Source organism: Tribolium madens, unplaced genomic scaffold, assembly GCF_015345945.1.
Source record: "Tribolium madens isolate multiple individuals breed KSU strain unplaced genomic scaffold, Tmad_KSU_1.1 Scaffold_1;HRSCAF=32;Tcas5.2_LG8, whole genome shotgun sequence".
NCBI lineage: Eukaryota > Metazoa > Arthropoda > Insecta > Coleoptera > Tenebrionidae > Tribolium > Tribolium madens.
The window spans coordinates 7840143-7858686 of NW_025400984.1; the positions used below are offsets into that span (position 1 = coordinate 7840143).

At 31.1% G+C, this 18544-nt stretch overlaps 1 protein-coding gene across 4 annotated transcripts in view; it reads left to right on the top strand.

The window, feature by feature from the left end:
* Positions 1–18544, top strand: part of LOC123016446 — a 60711-nt gene that overhangs the window by 37842 nt on the left and 4325 nt on the right. For all 4 annotated transcript variants that reach the window (XM_044416848.1, XM_044416849.1, XM_044416850.1 and 1 more), the window contains 2 exons: positions 11206–11414; positions 17994–18129. In XM_044416848.1, coding sequence (XP_044272783.1) covers positions 11206–11414; positions 17994–18129 — 345 coding nt within the window. The remainder of the gene's footprint in view (positions 1–11205; positions 11415–17993; positions 18130–18544) is intronic.

Here is an 18544-nt window from a genome sequence, read left to right on the forward strand (position 1 = left end):
GATTATAAATATTTCACCGAGTTTTGGGCGAAAAATAATGTACAAACTCGAAATAGAGCTTAGCTGTGTACAATTAGAGTAATTGGATTAAGAGCGGACTCATTAAAGATTTGTGACGCTTTCAATAAAGGCTGTTTGCTTAAAGGCGATCCGTTTACCTAGACTTCATTAACAAATCCTTCGAACGGGAAAAAATAACAATAGGAAGAAATTTAATAATCTTGACGTTTTTCGCTGATCGAATTTACTTACTAACGACAAAACCAACCTCAATTAGTCACGATTCTAACCCGACCGGCTCACTAATGAAATTTGTAGTTGGTAGTTCTTTGTTACCAACCTCTCATTAATTGATATAAGCAATTAGAACCGAAATATTTCATTTTCTTCTTTAATTAACTGAAATTTTTAATTATTTAAATCGGGTTTAAGTGCTCGAATACAATGGCGAAACTTAATTAATTTAAATTTCCCGCCTTTGTCGCCGTTCTTGAGTAGTTAAAGTTGAGATAAATTTTTGCAAGCAATGCGTTTTATTGTTTGACTAAACTTTGCGACGAGTTTTGAACTATTCTTGTACAACTTTTAGGCCATTATCGAGCCATTAGAGTCTATAGGTTTCTCCTGCAAGTTTTAAATCTGTTTTGAAAAAAATGGCGAGAATTCGTTCACGTCGAGTTGCTAAATTTTCAATGGATTTAAAACTGGGATTTGTCTAAAAATAGTAACGATGTAAAAGAGAACTCTCTCTGTTCAAGAAGCTCATTATTCGGGAAGAATCGCGTCTCGTATCTGTTCTTCCCTGTAGGTACACGAGACGCTTTCATGTTGTAGAAAGTCAAGTCAGCCGGAAAATATTACCGGCCGAATTTCACATAGGGGACACACAAAAAGGGCTCGCAAGATCCTCCTCAAGTTATCCTATTTCTATGCGACAGCCGGGTTCATAAATAAAATCGCGAATATCATAGAAAATCGAAAGAAAATAGACCCGAAACAACGTTGTGATTCTTATATGTATAATAAACGAAAGGGAAAATTATCGGCTTTGATGTTCACATCGGAAGCGATATTTCGTTTTTTTTTTGAATTCTCTCTAATGGAAAATCGATCGAAAGAAATTTGATATTTGCTTTGTTCCCTGATATTCTTTTAATATCACTTTGAACTTTAGCGGGAAATGCCGATAACGGCACGGGTTCATTACGACGTTTAACGTAAATTTAATAATTAGGGGAGGCTGATATCAAAAAGTGCTTAAAATCGAAAGAGAAACCGCCAATAGGAGCCGTGACAAGCATCGAAATTTCCAACACAGCAAAACAGTGCCCTGATTTTACAAAGTCGATTTTTTTTTTCTGAAAACTCTAACCTACTGTTTGTAAAAAAGTTACAGGATGTGTGATTAAAAAATGCCAATTTTAATTTTCTAAAAAAAAAATTAACCAAAAAATAATATAAAGACAGCTATTTTTCAATAAATATTTCATAATCAAATTTTTTTTTTAATGGAAATGCTAAACAGTTTTATCGTTAGCACTACTACACAGACCAAAAAAGCACCGTGCGATAAAAAAAAATTAGAGTAGGCGGTGATTAAAGTCCTTCAGATGGCAATCCTGATTTTTGACATCAAATGTCAGTAGAAACTTTGACAAGTTTGCGTTTTATTCATTTTGAGTGAAATAATGTTTACTTTAAAGCTGAAAATTTTTATTGTTGCAAGTTATTACAAAAATGCTGTACAAGACGAAAACGGTGACTGGTCATTTTCACTTTCAATTTGTGTGGCCAAATTCCCAGCCAATGTATTGCCAACTGTAGAATTTATTCGACGCTTACTCTAATTTTTTTTTTTTTGATCGCACGGTATAAGTAAAGACTTCGCAAATTAACAAAACTAAACATGATTTGTCGCCAGAAGCTAAAACTTGGTTGTCTACTTTCAAAACTTTATAATTTTATTTATGTACTTTTTTATGTATTGTCATACGAATATATACCAGGTGAATAAAAAGTATGGAACCAAATGTTTTCTGCTTAAACTATTTATTTTTTGAAAAAACTAATTGATGAGTGATAAAGTACTATAAAAATGTGATGATTTAACAAGAATAAAATTTTTCGAAATTTCCTTTTGTTTTTGAGTTCTACAAAAAATTAAATTTTTTTAAATGACAACCCACTATAAAATTATTTTTTTCATAAAAGCTATACTCTAAGGATTACAACTATCTGCTTTATATTTAATTTTTTCATAAAAAATTTTTCACATAAATTGCAATTTTGACAAAAAAAATCGCGTAACTCAAAAACAAAACAAAATTTCGTTCTGAAAATACGATCACATTTTTTATATTACTCTAATTTATATCAATTATTATTTTCTGGAGGCAAATAATCAAAAATAAAACCGCTTGGTTCCATACTTTATATTCACCCTGTATATATATAGTAAAGACTTTATTGGTCTATGGCACTACTATACTCGTTTTCATATTAATGTGCATCGAAGTAGTCGTTCAAAGGGATAATTTTAAGGTGGCAACCATGCAAAAACTTAAACAATCCTAATCTCAATCTTTCCTAAAAATTATTTTTTCAAGTAAATCTCAAGTGGCAATAAATAATTAAAATTAACAACGTAATTAACATAGGGTAGGGTAAAGATTTTTGTCATTATTGATGTGATTAAATTTGTTCTGAATGACATTAATGACACTTTTTGTTTGAATTGGCCTTTAAATTAAAGATACATTTAGACTTCTACAGCCTACTTGATGCATATTAATATGAAAAAGAGTACATTAGTAAATCCATTCATGGTAATTCTAATAAAGGAAGTTAAAAGTTGTTTTTTTGAATTAACTTGAAAACAATGTCATTAAACCTCAACATAAAAAATCGTCTAAGAAAATTTAGAAACGAAACACCAAAAAAGAAACAAATTCGGTACCGCGAACAGTTTTTAGAAATTTGGAAAAGAATTGTTCGTAAGCAGGAAGTTAAAAAAAGGGCCCGTTAAAATGTAGATGCAATTTGTAATGCAGGTTTGCTAAACATTTTCAGTTTAGCAAGAATTTCTCAAGAATACAAAATAAACATGAATGAGAAAGAACCTCGGAAAGAGCGCAATTAAATTAGTGTCTTGTGCATTGTTTTTGAGAAACGAGTTGAAAAAGTAACAATTGTGAAACTAAAGCTAAAGAAGAATTTATAAAATGCATCAACTTTGAGCTCATTTCAATAAAATATACAAAATGTATTGTCAATAATCATAATACCCAACTTTTATCTTTTGCTATATAACTTTTTTTTGTATATACAGGGTGATTCTTAAATAGACCGACAAAATTTTATTCTTGGTAGTATGAAATGAGAACATGCTGGAAACATTATTTAAAAAATTCTTTGTTTAATCGTTCTCCAAATAAAATTTATTAAAATTATTTTTGAGATAAAGCGTACGCCACAGATGTGTTCGTAAATAGTATTAGCACAGATAGTGGAAACCATGGTATAGTTGGTACCAACAATATTTGAGACTTATTATAGAATAAGACGATTACCCCTCACGGTGGTAATATTAATTTGATGAAAATGTACTTCATCATTGCAGCAATTCATAAACGCCGTAAATGGCACGGATCAAGGGGGTTTTGTCCATAAAATATATAAACGTACACCACCATTTATTTTTGGGAAGCTGTGATAATATTTTCTCGGTGTATTTAAAAATCCTTTTTCTTCAAAGTTTTAGTAGCAAGAACCTCATTGCTCTTACTTGCGGTGTGTTTCTATCAAAATTATTAGCACTGAATTTTATCTGTAGACTTGAGATACTAATGTCTAGTTTCAGGTATTCAATTATAGCGCTTTCAAAGAGCAAACAAGCACACAAGATTCATAAAAGTCAAAATTTTGACAACATCTCAATTTGAAAACATAATCATAATTTTTGAACAAAATTTCTAGGGACAAAAACAAGGAGCAAACAAAATTTATGGCTACACCAGCTGCTACCAATTTTTTTACCAAAATTTTGACTTGGTAATTTCTATTTAAAGAAGAAACAGACTTTAGTCATTTTTGCCAATTTAATTTTAAAGTCACTATGTTTTGTATTTGAATTTGCCGCCTTTCTAAATGACACCTGTCAAATTTTGCGGGAGATTTAAATTTGCTTGTGCTATACTTAACGCCATATGCGTGCATCCCGCTTGAAAATCCTTGCCCCCTCGTCACTAAATCCAATAATCACCTCGACATCCTTATCCTCCCGGAATTTGCAATAATGAGTAGCCGTGACGTACGCCCTTCGCCGTTATCCTTTACGTCCGCCATCTTGACACTTGTAAGTGCATGTACTTAAGCGAATGTACGTTTCAGGGATATTAAACCTGAAAGTGAGAGCCTCGAGGATGCCGGTAAACACACACAGAGTAATTGGAAACCAACCAGATTATCTCGTCCAAAAAAAAACAAAACATTTATCAAGTGAGACAATGAACGAACCTATCGAAAGTTTAGTTTACATTTTATCAGAAAATAGACAATAGCCAGAAGCGAAAATAGAGTGAAAAATGGCGGATGTGCCGGGACATGGCAAACATTTGCTATAATTTCCGCATTGTTGTTTTCATGGTACGTGCCTTAAGTTCTCTCGAGAAAATTTATTACAGTGCAGTTGCTGTTTTATTAGAGACAATGCACACATATGAGGGCTGCAGAATTAACATCCCTTGCTTTTAAACAATTTTCAGTTCATTCCAATGATGCTAGTTTAGTAATTGAATCAAGAGACGATGCAGCAGGGTTAAAATTTTACCATGTCATAGTAATTATGTTAAATTTCTATTCGAGGACAAAATTAAATTGTTGCTGTCTCGCAAATGACTTGTTAACAATAACAAATCGTTATTAGAGGTGCTGCTATAAATATAATTACTCGAGGACAGATAATCTAATTACAAGTTATTTACATAGATTTAAGGGGCGTCTTAAACAAAAAAAAAATTGATATAATTGAGCAAATCTCTTTGATATAAATTTCCCGCTTAATTATTTGAAACTGGCGGCTGAGTTGATGTTTTAACTTTATAAATGATCGAAATAGTGAAATAAATTTTCTCTCGGGGTGAAAATAATATAATTCCGACCACGCAATGCTCTGTATCAGATATTCTGTCGTATAAATACGGCAAAGTACATTATTTATGTGAAATATATAGACACTAAACGACATTGCGATAAGAAAATTTTAATATTTAGGTCACATGATGTTAATTTTAACAATAACGAGCACTTGAATGTTTAATTTCTGGGGTTGAAAATGAATGTTTTTATTGCATTTTTTACGGTTGAATATAAAAGAGGAAACATTGTCTTTGGTTTGGTATGAAAATATTAAGCAAACAATAAAATAATGGACTTGTAATTCAGCCTGCTTGAGGCTTTAAGCTACAGCTAAGTTTTTGCGTTCTTATTTATTTAATTTGAGTAAAACAAATGCATTAGTAGAATAAACGGCGACGTAATGGAAGCTTCATGTTTACTTGTAACTAAATTTTCTCAAACTTTTCAAATAAAATCATTTGCAACGCCTGCAGCTTAATTTAAAAACCTCCGTCGGCAGCTTTCAGGTTTTACTTTAATTATAATCCGAAATCTCTGCTTCTATTTAATCACCATTAAACAGTGTGTGCATGAAAAGGCAGCAGAATCTTGCGACACTTCATAAATTACATTCACGTAACTTGAAATATGCCAAGAATCGCAGTGTGATTAGTTTAGAAATTTTCAAAACTTTGAAAAGTTTGTGGTCAACAACTGTAGCTTTTAAGCAATCGAATAAAAGTTTATGTTTGGAAAATGTGTCGATCGATGTTTGTGTGGATCTAATTAATTAATTGAGTTTGTTAATAAAGTTTTAAGGGCATGTAATTGAAGTGCGTTTACTGAGGAATGCCATTATCTTGCTTTAATATTGTATAAAGTTAAACATATTTGCTCGGAACGTGTCAGTAAAACAACGCGAAACACACTATGTATAAAAGCGTGCGTCAGATGTTACATTGTGTGTATACCGAGTAATTTAATACCTACACTTAAAACCGAGCTGATTATTTTATTTATACCTGCAAAGTTATTAAAATGAACAAAGGAGGCGCTGAATTGAGGGGGAGTTTTACTCAACGACTTAATAAAATTGTCAGATTTGCATTTTTTAGAGTATTAAAGAGTCATAAGAAAGGGACAGTTATTAAAGTACTATTTTAAATTTATTTATTCAACAATTAAAAACATTTTACTTACAAATAATCTCTATATTTAAATGACTCTTTTGTGACTAAATGAACCAAATAAAAGTTTTACCTTTTAGAGATGGAGTAAAAACATTGTATTTTCGCCTAAGCGTTTTTCACTAAATCAATAAACACTTTCGCAGATCTCAACACAAATTCTGAAACTGAGGCGGGACGTTTGTTATATTTTTATTGCAAAACATCCTGCTTATTTTATTCATTTACTTGATAATTATTGTGTTCTCTTCAGCTGAATTATTTGCCTCAAAATAAACGTTTAGCGTCACCACCTAAACTATCACTTTTACTTCTAAAAGCCAATAAAAGTCACAAATAACATTAAACAGAATAACAATTTAGGATACAGCTTTCTTGTTTCCTCTTCTAAAAGCCTGTAGGAAAAAAGCTTAGAAAATTATTTTTCCAACAGAAATAGAGTCAAAGTGCATAATTTAAACTCTTATAACTTCTAAATTTTTATAGATAAAATTTTTTAAACATTTTTTCCATGTTTATCTCTGGCGCGGCCTGTATATGCGTACATATACATTTTTTTTAAATTTGTATCTTGCATTTTTTTAACGTTTATGCACTTTTCTGTGTCTCTTTGACCTCTGGGTTTAATTTTGAAATTTTTAATTTTACCGATTTGTCAAAATTTTTCAAAAATTTATTTTCACTTTTCTAAAACATTTTATAAGATTTTCTGTATTTGCTAACCTCTAGGAAGCATTTGGTTCTTTGTAAAATTTTCGTCGATTTTAGATAGCAGTAGTAACAGTTGATAACTTTTTTGTGTTTAGTATTAATGAAATGCAAACTAAATTTCTATTTTATAAAAAAAGCTCATTATTCCGCAACGAACAATTTTTGAGAAAGTCGCAAGTACTTATAAATGCAAGAATAATCAAAATATATACTCCAGTGTAACTTATACGAGTAAACTATTTGCTCATACTATAAATTTCTCGATTTTTCGAGAAAACTTAAAGTATTCACTTAGTAAAAAAGTATATTAAAAAATAAGTGTTGCAAACACCCTCATTGTGATCGGCACGAGTATTACAATTAGAGGTTGTAACACGTGTTTTTTTTATACTATTTCTTCTATTGAGCGATTTTTGAATTGAATTTATTGTTATAACGTAATATGGTCCTACAGTTTTGGAAATGTTTTTAGAAGTTCATAACTTTTTCAAAACATTTTTATTTAGTAAATGTAATAAAAATTGATAATAAAAACAACAATAAATAATCCATAATCAAATTACTGATAGCGGGCCATTATCTTCAATGGTACTCAATTTTTTTTTGATTTGCCCCATTCTTTGCTGTTCAAAACCAAGTCGATTTCTCTAAGCTTTAAAAAAAAATCCACGTTTCAATTGTTTGTCATTTCTGACTTCCCATCCCTTGCCGTAGATTTTTCTCTTCAATATTGTTCAAAATTTTTCAGTTGATCGAGCATGAGGTACATTGGGAGGATTGTCTATTTTACGTACAAAATTTATATTGTTTTCGTCAAGCCATTTTGTAGCTTTTCTACATGAAGGCAAATTAGACCAAAACATTACATCACCGTTGGCATGATGTGTATTTAAAACTTCCTTGAGTTTGAAGAGATATCTTTGAATATAAATATGGTCTTTGAAACAGCGAATCTTCGACCTAATTTTGGTTGTGAAACTCCAACTTTCTTTTTAATGGCTTCAATCATTCCTTGTTTCCCCAAAATTTTGGGTCGATGACTTTTGAACACATTAACACGAGGTATACCCTCTTCACATTCTATAAATTGTTGTTACAGAAATAGGTATTTTGTTTTCTATAAATTGCAACAAGTTCACGTTTAGGCATTCGCCCAACTAGATTGTAAATGCCTTAACGAATATCTAACTTATAAGACATTTTCGAAAACCCGATTGAAACTATATATTAAACTGCCATAACATAAACAAGTTAATTATCAATATCATATTTTATTTCCAGCAACAACTTATTTAAATTAAACACGATTTGGTTTAAATAAAAACCATCTAAAAAAAATTCCAAAACTTTAGAACCATACGCTATTTGATGTTAATATTTTTTAATTTTTACGTATGAAGTACAAAATGCCCGTTGTGACACCGAAATAGAAAGAAAATAGAAAAAAGCTTTTATGCTTTTTTATGTTTTTTTTCTTACTAAGGCTTTGTTGTTGTTTTGCAGTTTTTTCAACGCCAATCGATTTCTCGGAACATTTTACATACAGGCTGTCCCAGTAAGTTGAAAAAGTCCATTAGTTACCTTTAAATGGTAAAATGTTGAAAAAATTATATAGGACATTGATAGGTACTAATCTAGTCCATCGCCTAAAATTATTTTTAACTATACAGCGTGTCTCAAAAATAAGTTACAATTCAAACTTGTGTTTTCTTAAATGAAACACCATATGTTTCTCAGCATTTTTGGATGTAGATTAATAATGATAATGTTTTTAAGCTAAACTTTTATTGGGCGATTTTGGTTAGTTTTAAAAATAAGACGTTTTTTTTGACAAAAATATATTCTTTTAAAAATTTGTTACGCAAAAACTAAGACATCCAGAAATATTTTTTTTACTACTGCAAAGAAGAAGATACAAGGTATAAGGTTGTAACATTTTTTTAGTGTGTTGCATTTCATTTATCAATTCTAGACATTAACAGTTTATTTTTTTAGATAGATAATTTATCAATCTATTTATTAGATGCAAAAATAAAAAATAGGGTGTTCCATTTAATTTAACTTTTAACAAACTTCTTCATTTTTTAATCTATACAAATGCAAAACACTAAAAACTTGCTACAGCTTCAAATTCTGTACCTTCTTCTTTGCAGAAGTAAGAAAAAATTTGTTCTAGCTGTCTTAGTTATTGTGTAATAAATTTTTAAAGAGTGCATGTTTTCGTTAAAAAAAACGTATTATTTGTAAAACGAAGCGAAATAAACATACGGTGTTTCCTTTAAAAAACACAACTTTGTATCGTAACTTATTTTTGGGACATGATGTATAGTTGAAAAGAATTTTAGGTGATGCACTAGATTAATATCTATTAATGTCCTATACATTTTTTTTTTAATTTTACCATTAGTTAGTGACCTATTGGACTTTTTCAACTCGCTGGGACACCCTGTATGTATGCATAAAAACGTTATAACTTTAAGGTACCTCAAATTTATATTGTTATAATGTACCTACAGTTTTGCCAAATTTACAATTTAAAAAAGTAAAAATTTGTGAATTTGTAAGTTGAAATTTTGTTAATTTCTTTTATTTTCACGATTTCTCAGATCGTCCCCACCCGTAAAAAAATATGAATAATGTTCAATTTTAACATTAGTAGTCAACTTATAAAATAAAATTTAATATATTTAATATTATGATTTTCTAAAGCTTGTGGTGGTGGCTATATTCTCTTTGTGTTTCTGACCAGGCTATTTATTAAAGCATCAATTTGTGTGCTGAAGTGTTTTTTAAGCATTCATTTTCGGAGGAATTGTTGGAGATTTCGATTGTAATAACGATGCTCGCTAATTGACAAATCTCGAGCATTGTAAAACACTTCAGTGCTTCCAGTAAACAATCAATTCTGCTGAGCAATTTCCATGCGAAACTTGTTTGCTCAAGAGCCATTCTGTAAGACAATCGATTCTTCTCATAACTCTCGTATAAATAATTAAATCGTCTGTTAACAGAGCGATTTTTTCGTTTACACTCTTTCAAGATCAGGAGTCGCTTGAATAACAATAGGGCCGTTCAACTTGGTGGCACTTGTTATGCAATGTGCGACGTATGTTATCTGGAGCTAGTCTGAATTTTAAGGGCTACGATGTTGTGTGCATACACTTGTATTATTTGCTCGCTGTGTCGTCTCTTTATGCAAATAAACCTAAACTTTAACCGAGACACTAACGATATTGAAATTCAGTAACAAAGTGCACTTGTGATTTTTTCCTCAAAAACAGACTCTTCTGATTACTGAAATAATTAGAACCGGTTAATTACCTGTCTTCGGTAGTTCATAATTGCCTCCCGGAAATTAACTCCGACATTTTCATAATTATTCTTTGATTTTTCGCATGAAAACAATTTTTCGAGGTCGAGATAACGAAATTCCCATGACGCAGGTGTTGTATTTTTGTCGGTTTCGTTACCACCTACTTGTGGCTTCGAAAGTAATTTATCACAACAGCTGAGCCTCTCGAGAAACGAAACTTACACTTTTTCGACACAAGAGAGGAAAAATACGTTTTGACACTTGAGATCGAATCAACTGCGGCAGAATTAATCGAGAGAATTGAGAGATGTATTCATGAGTTCGATTTGTCATGAGGGAACTATACCTGCAGCTAGACAACGTTTGATGTGTCATTTGCGAACAATAAGGTGAAAAAGTGAAGTGATCGATGCCGACAAGGCTTATCGAATGGAGAAATGGGGTTGGCAGCAATGCGCCACCGGGAGAGAAAAATTGCAACACAATGCACTCCACGACAAACAAAAATAAAGACATATGTACTTCGAATCAACGTTTAACATGGCCATCTATTAAATTAGTGTGCTGTAATGAACATTTCGACACTCAAACGAGTGTTTTAATAGCGTTGCCGTGGAGACAAAACAGGAAAGAAGCATCGTATTTGTTTCATTTTTATTACTGTTTAATGGCTGTAAAATCGTTGACCGGTCCTAAAAATAGCCGTTAAAAATAATTAACTACATCTGGGTCGCCAATCCACCAAATGTATATTTGCTAAACGCTCGAATTCAAATCCGATCAAATCAAATAAATCATCGGTCGTATACAGCACTGCCATTTTTAATCACTTGAAATTCCACCAAATCTGTGTTTTATTTGATTTCTTTTTCGTTTCAGGCATCTTGTGTAACATCGACCGTTTGGAGTTGATAATGCCACGGTACGCGATCAGAGGCGGCGATGTGATCTTAAAGTGCGAACACAGCGTGCCACCCGAACAACTCTACAAAGTTGAGTGGCAGAAAGGAGGGCACAAGATTTTTCAGTATATCAAAGGACGAAAGCCGCCGTTTAGATTCTTTCCGACGGCAGGAGCAGTCTTAAACGTAAGGAAATTTCAGTGTTTTTCAGGAGTAAATCATTTGTTGTCATTCTTGACAATAAATCGAATTGATCATAAAAGAGATATAACATTTGTCGGCGATTCGGCGAGTGTTTTGCTCCGATGAACCGGACTTTTCGGTTCGGGAGTTATGTTCCGTATCAATTGCGCCGGAATCGGGCAGAGAGAAGCAAATATCCACTCGTAAATTTAACGAATATTTACACATTTGACAAGTTTTACAACCTCTCTTTACAAAATTTTATTTATTTTTGAGATTTCTCTAAGTTAAACCGACACACATTGTGTGTAAAACTAAAATTATCGCACTATTAGGAAATTTAATCCGTTGTTGTTGGCAATAGAATGTCAAATTACTGATTTATTATCGTGAGAGGTGTTTATAAAATGTAAAATCATGATTTGCTTATAAACGTAATTTGAAATCCAACATTTGCTCAAATTATGCATGTAAAAAAATTTTTTAATTGATTAATGTGGTTTGTGACTGTAAAATTATATTGGCAACATTGATTAATGTAGAGACAAAAGTTATCGCGTGACTGTAAATGACTCATTTTTGTTATCAAGTAGGTCACAAATCTGTAATCCTAATTTGGCAACACTGACTATTAAATTGAAACGTCACAGTTTTATATTCAATTGTCGTTTAATTCCACAAGCACCGTCACCACATCCCACCTCATATCACTAATATTTCAGTGTTACCAGTTATTTTTTTCTTACAATTATCTATGGTATCTGCTGTCTTGCATTATTTAATGTTGGTAACTTAATTTCAAAATTTAATTTTACAATCCCAGACTAATTTGATCAGAAGATAATTAAAAGAGTTTCAGTTTTATGGAAATTTCTTCTACTTGTATTAATTGTATTTTTTCTGTTACAATTTATTGAAATACTCAATTGAAAATACTAATGGCGACATTGCTGCTTTTATAACATATCCACCTAAGAACTGACGTTACATAAAACATTTATTACTTTCTCACATAATTTACGACATTGTGGAGAATGTTTTTGACAGCATAATAAAAAATTTAAAGTTGATTTGTTACAATTTTTTACGACTTTCTAGTACTTAAACTTACAAAAAAATAGCATTGAATAAATATTTAAATGTTTTATTATTTATTCAAAAAAAGTTTTGTTCTCAATAAGTAAAATATTGAATTTTAATTCTCTAATTTAGTTCACAAATATTTGACAGTTTTCTTTGATAAATATGTTTCTCGTTTTATATGAAGAATAAATATTGACAATTTAATTTTCCGTCTTTTTTGGGGCTATCCTTGCGTAACAAATATTTAATAAATTTTATTTGTTGGTTGCGTTTCACAAATTAATTTGAAGCCATTAATTAGATTTCTAATGAGACTTGTTTGAACTATCACGTCACACATTTATTATCACGAGAATATCAAATTAAAATTTAATTATGTCATTAATTGTTAGTTTAAAAATGGTGGATGCGCCGGGTTTGTTTTAATTGCTTTTAATTAAAATACTGCTTACTCGAGTCACAACAAGATTTTTTTCACATTTCTACACACGTCAGCTTTTTATCGATTCTCCAATTTATCGAAAAAACAAATCGTTAAATATAGCTGTGAACTTTTTGCTCTCTTTTTCCACACAAGTAAATAAAAAAGGTTMTAATCCCTCTGTTACAATTAAGTGCGACAAAAAATCTCCTCATGTGTAGTACGTTTTGCAATTTATTACCTATTCGTATTCACAAACACGTCCTTAGATAAAAATTCAATTTAAAATTCCACGTCTGTAAAGCAGTACATTCATTTATGAAATGTTCGTGAATTCTTAATGTCGTGCATGATGAGCACTTTATTGGATTGATTGGATATTACGATAACGACGAAGAGAGAGGCGAAATGTGGTGTATAACGTTACGGGACTTATCTATTAACATGTTTGTGCACTTAACAAGAGGATTAGAATTTTTCGAAATTAGTCACTCGGCACGAATCGATTGTAATTATTCGGAATTATCGAGTATTTAGATGAATTTAAAACAAATTTGTGATTACGCAAATATGGGAGATGTAAGCCGGTTTGTTATTCCACCGTTGCTTTAATAATAGTATCGTTTGCATTCAATGGTAATTTTGTATTGATTTTTGCTATTGCAGTAACAACAGATGATTTTTAGCCGAGTTTGCATTTACACAATTCGATCTGATCTTATTTCTTCAAATATAAAAAAATAAAATAAAATAGAAAAATATAAATAAAGGTATGTCTAAAAAACAACTACACCGATCATATTTGAGAAAAACACAATTGCGAAAAAATACTACCCACAGAATACCCCAACTAAGACTTTGTTACTAAATAATTAAGTTCTAATTAAAAGTAAAGATTTATTTAGGTGAAAAGGTGTGGATTTAGCACCTATTTCTCATAACTCAAATTAATTGAAATTCTAGGAATTCTAGAAATAATTAAACAAAAACTTTATGAATTTGGAGTGCCTTATTTTGATTTTTTTTAATCAGTTTTAATAAAATTGGCAATAAATCTTCCTAGGGATCACTATGTTTATAATTTTATTAATAAATAGTTGAAATAGATGGATTAGGTCACATGTCTATAAAAATTTGAGCTGTTTTATTGAAGTGATTAAAAATGTTGGTTGAATTTTTTATGTGGGTCCCAGAAAATAATTAAAAAGAACGTCAGTTAGGATGTCTGGAACAATCCATCAATCAGATATTTTTGAAGTTTTAAATTCAATAATTTTTGTTACTTAATAATAATTTAATCATATCTGTTTTATTATTTATAAAAGCTGAACAATTTTTCTTACGTGGAATTTAAACGAGACGAGCAAACTTTGTTGAGCAAAATCGATATCTCTATAATTATTTAGAGGTAAAATTTGTAATCGAATTAGTTCAAGCATTCGAGCTCATGTTTCGCTGTATCCTATAATTACGAAAGATTGAAAGCTTTATAATGTATCGATGAGAAGTCTTCGACGACAAATGAACTTTATAAATAATCAAAATCACGTCTTGGTTCTCGTTTTTTACATGCAATGGAAGTTTAATTTGCCGTTTACAAAGCTCGTATTTACTTAAAACTTGTGATTATTAATGAGTTCATTTCTTGTGTATCGCAACAACAAAACGTTATTCGCTCATTTGTATACATTCAAAAATTTATATTCATTTAAAAGTGAGTATAAATTTCTATCATGCCACACCTGTAAGTTCCCATAACAAGTCAAAAAAATTAATTAGCGGCGAAAAAGTGAGCATTGTGAGCATAATACACTTGTGCAATTATTCGCACCTTTGAACAAAGCCAACCCAAGACCTAACACACAATAACACTCTCACAATTAGAAGAAAAAAAGTGAAAAACATACAAGTGGAACCACGCAACCTACACAACAACTTGAGGCTATTTTCGATTAATAAATTATTCATGATATAACTTACTTATCTACCCTTTCTCGGTTTATTACTTATTAACTGTTGCTTGTTCAACATTTGCACGAACGAGAAGTTGGCGAAGTTGATGCTAAAACGCACGCCCACCCGAATTGTCATCGTTTCATCGATCCCTATATTTATTTATTTAAATATTTTATATTTCCGAGCTGATATTTACACAAGGATCAAGAAAAAACAAACAACCAAGTTGCAAATAAGGGTAATTTTATGGAAACCAGGGTTATTTCTGTTTTCTGATAAAACACCTGTTAAAACACTCATTTGGGTGATAAAATAAAATGTAAAAACAAATTACCAAATTAGTAAAAACTATGAGTATCATTAGAAGTTAAAATAACTTAATTTGCTTTATCGGAAAGTCGAAACAAAAATATATCAAATGAGTTAAATTGTTATGGAAAATACGATTGCGGACACGGAATTTTGGACGATTTGTCATTTCATTGACATCAAAATGTAAAGCGGGCATTATGTGCAAGTAACATCACTTTGGTTTTTGTAATTTTTATTATGACAGCTAGAGTAAAAAATGACAACAAATTAAAATAATCTATTGAACTTTATAAAAACACGTACTGCTGACATTATTGTTTCGGAAAATCGACGCCAAAAATAAATTTCAACTAAAACTTTCAATTTTTAATTTCAAACGTCAGTCATAGTGACAATAAAGCGTGGCTTACATTAAGTTTTCATGAACTGACATAAATTTGATGTCCAAAATTCCGTGTACGCAATTGTATTTGTTTTAACAGAAAATGAGTATTGTAAGTAGAGTGCTTCTGGCACCACCTCCCACCACTAATTTTTAGATGTCTTAATACGCATGAGTGATTTGTGATGTAGTATGTAATGTTAATTACCTACCTATATAATGTATTGTGTGTTGCCTATCACACATGTGAGGCAAAAATCTTTAAAAAAATGGACTTTCCTCAATAATGGCGGATAATTTAAAGGTGTGCGAAAGTTAGGTGAATTTATTTTTTTTTACATTACCAAGACAAAATAAAAAAAACAAAAGCTTTGCAGTGTATACAATAATAATAATTTTGAGGGCTAGAGCGGAATTTCCGGTTTGAAATTCCTCGGTTAAAATTCGTACACTATTCATGCGTATGTGTTGTAAAAGTCGGACCTTCGTCTCATACGCATAAAATGATAACGTAATTCCTCTCCTCGCATTTAAACAATGGAACCTATCTCCGACGTGCCTTCTTAAATCGCAGCATTATTTAAACTCTTCTCGAGAGTCTCTTCGGGAGCGCCGATTAACATTTTAATGATACAAATTGCGGCATCTTGCACTAATTATTTCTCTCTCAAGTCGAAACGTAACACTGAATCCTCTCGAGTTTCCGAATTGTTTAATTATTTCCAACTGTGCGTTTTTTTCGCTCGTCTCACTAATTAGTTTACGTTATTCGAGGGTCGAAAATGTGATTAACAATCCCACAAGCCGCAAACTTAACACCATATGACGAAAGGTGCAAATAGCATCGAGTCATATATTAAACGGTGAATTAAGACGAATACGGCGAGAACAGTTGGAAGACATCGAAGTTTCAAGACAATGTAAATGGGAGGGATGAATAATTTCGCGCATCCGATGATGATTTTTTACGCTTGGAATGGGTTGAAGCTAATTGTGACAGAAGGAATGATAATTCATTCGAATTGGTAGTTCGGGACGCGAACAATGGCTTTTTTGCATAATGAACTTTATTGTTTTCGTAAATTAGAAAATTACATGAAGGGAGAATCGTTATTCAACAAATTGTATGTTTTTACGTCGATAAGACGTAATGTTGGCCAAATTGCATCTCAGTGCTTTGTGCTTTTGAGGGTTGGCAGCTTTGATCTAAATTCTCTTTCTGACTTGACCCAATTTTTGAGCTTTAGAGGGCCTACTGCGATTTGAGATAAGATGGGAGCGCCATCTTAGATACAACAAGTAATTATATTTTGAGACAGTCGACTTTGATAACATTCTAATGCAAAGTCACCAGTAATGTTTGAGTTGGCAATAGCAAATTTTATTTTTAAATGGTACGACTGGAGCAACTGACAGTAAATACGTCAAATACTTGTAATTTGTTGCATTGTCTTAAACAGCTAAGAAAGAAAATGTCCATAATGTTTATAATTTAGAATTAAATTAATTACAACTAATTTGTCATTTTTCTTGTCAAACAACAAATAAATTTTATTAATTAATTAATTTAATTTAAGGGCAAATAAATGTGCTGAAAACCTCTTTAAAGATTAATAAAATGTTTTTACTGTAACATTTGGTGGATGCGCCGGGCAATTTTTTAATGTTTGTTAAAATTTTTATCACAGATTTTAAGTACGTTTTTAGACTTCTAATAGAAATGTGTAATTATAATGTCTAATTGATTTTTATAATTGATTTTAAAACACTAACGAATTAGTCTATTTATTTTATTTTCTAAAATTTTTAGTTTACGGATTGGTAACAGTGTAATATTATACGTTATTGATTGTTTTAAATTGGTATTTTAATAAATACAAGGTGATTTACGAGAAATAATAATCCTGACCAAATTTTCGATGCAACCACCATTACTTTTCGCAAGTTGGTTTGCGACAAATGTAATGTTAGTTGCATCAAGAATTTGGTCAGGCTCATTATTCCTCGTGAATCACCCTGTATTTTGACACTCAAATTAGTTACAAATACTTAGTTAGCGTCGCTAGTTTTTAATTATTAATTAAGTTTTCGTTCAAATGTCACATTGTAACTAACCATTTTTTCTTGCAATTATTTTTGAAAGCAAAACCTTGTCATTGAAAATTTGCATGAATATTATGTAATTCTCTCGTGCCGTCATGAATACATCAAATAATATTCACTTTACCGTCCGTCTCATCAAATATTCGGTTTCGGTAAGTTCGTCTGTCGTTGAATCTCGAAATCCTCTGATCCGGTCACCGGTATAATCAAACTGACGTTATGTGAAGACTCAGGAGAGTCAATTTTAAAGATATTCGAAATTCGTTTGTAAATTACCGATAAAAAAGATCACTGTTTAATAATAACTGCGAGTTTTTTGTTACAGAAAGCCAACACTAGCGAAATGCAAATCCAACTTTCGAAATTAGATTTTTCAGCATCGGGATCATATTCGTGCTTGGTCTCTATGGAAACTCCGATTTTTACTAAGGATTCCAAGAGCAAGGATCTTACGGTTATAGGTGAGTTACAGTATAGCCAACCGCTCTCACTTGGGGGAAATTTATTAGTTATGTATCCGCTATGTGACAAAGAAATTTTCTTGTATCGGCCATAACATGAATTTTATAGCGTCATAACGGTTTTTGTCACAAAAATGGCCGCATCGCAGTCACGTGACGTGTAAATATATAGCTTTCAGCGATGCTAATCAGTGGCAAAATGTATAATCAAGGTATTAAATGCCACGTCAGAGCTTAATATTAAGCAAAAAAGCAATTAAACTTTGCTAATTTAACTTTGTTCTTTCATAATAACGAATGATACTTTCAATATTTCTTTGAATATTAATACTTTTCAATTCGAATTGAAACTTTTAATGAAATGAAAATTTCGTATTGATTTCTTTCATGGATGATTTGTATTAGCTAATTTATG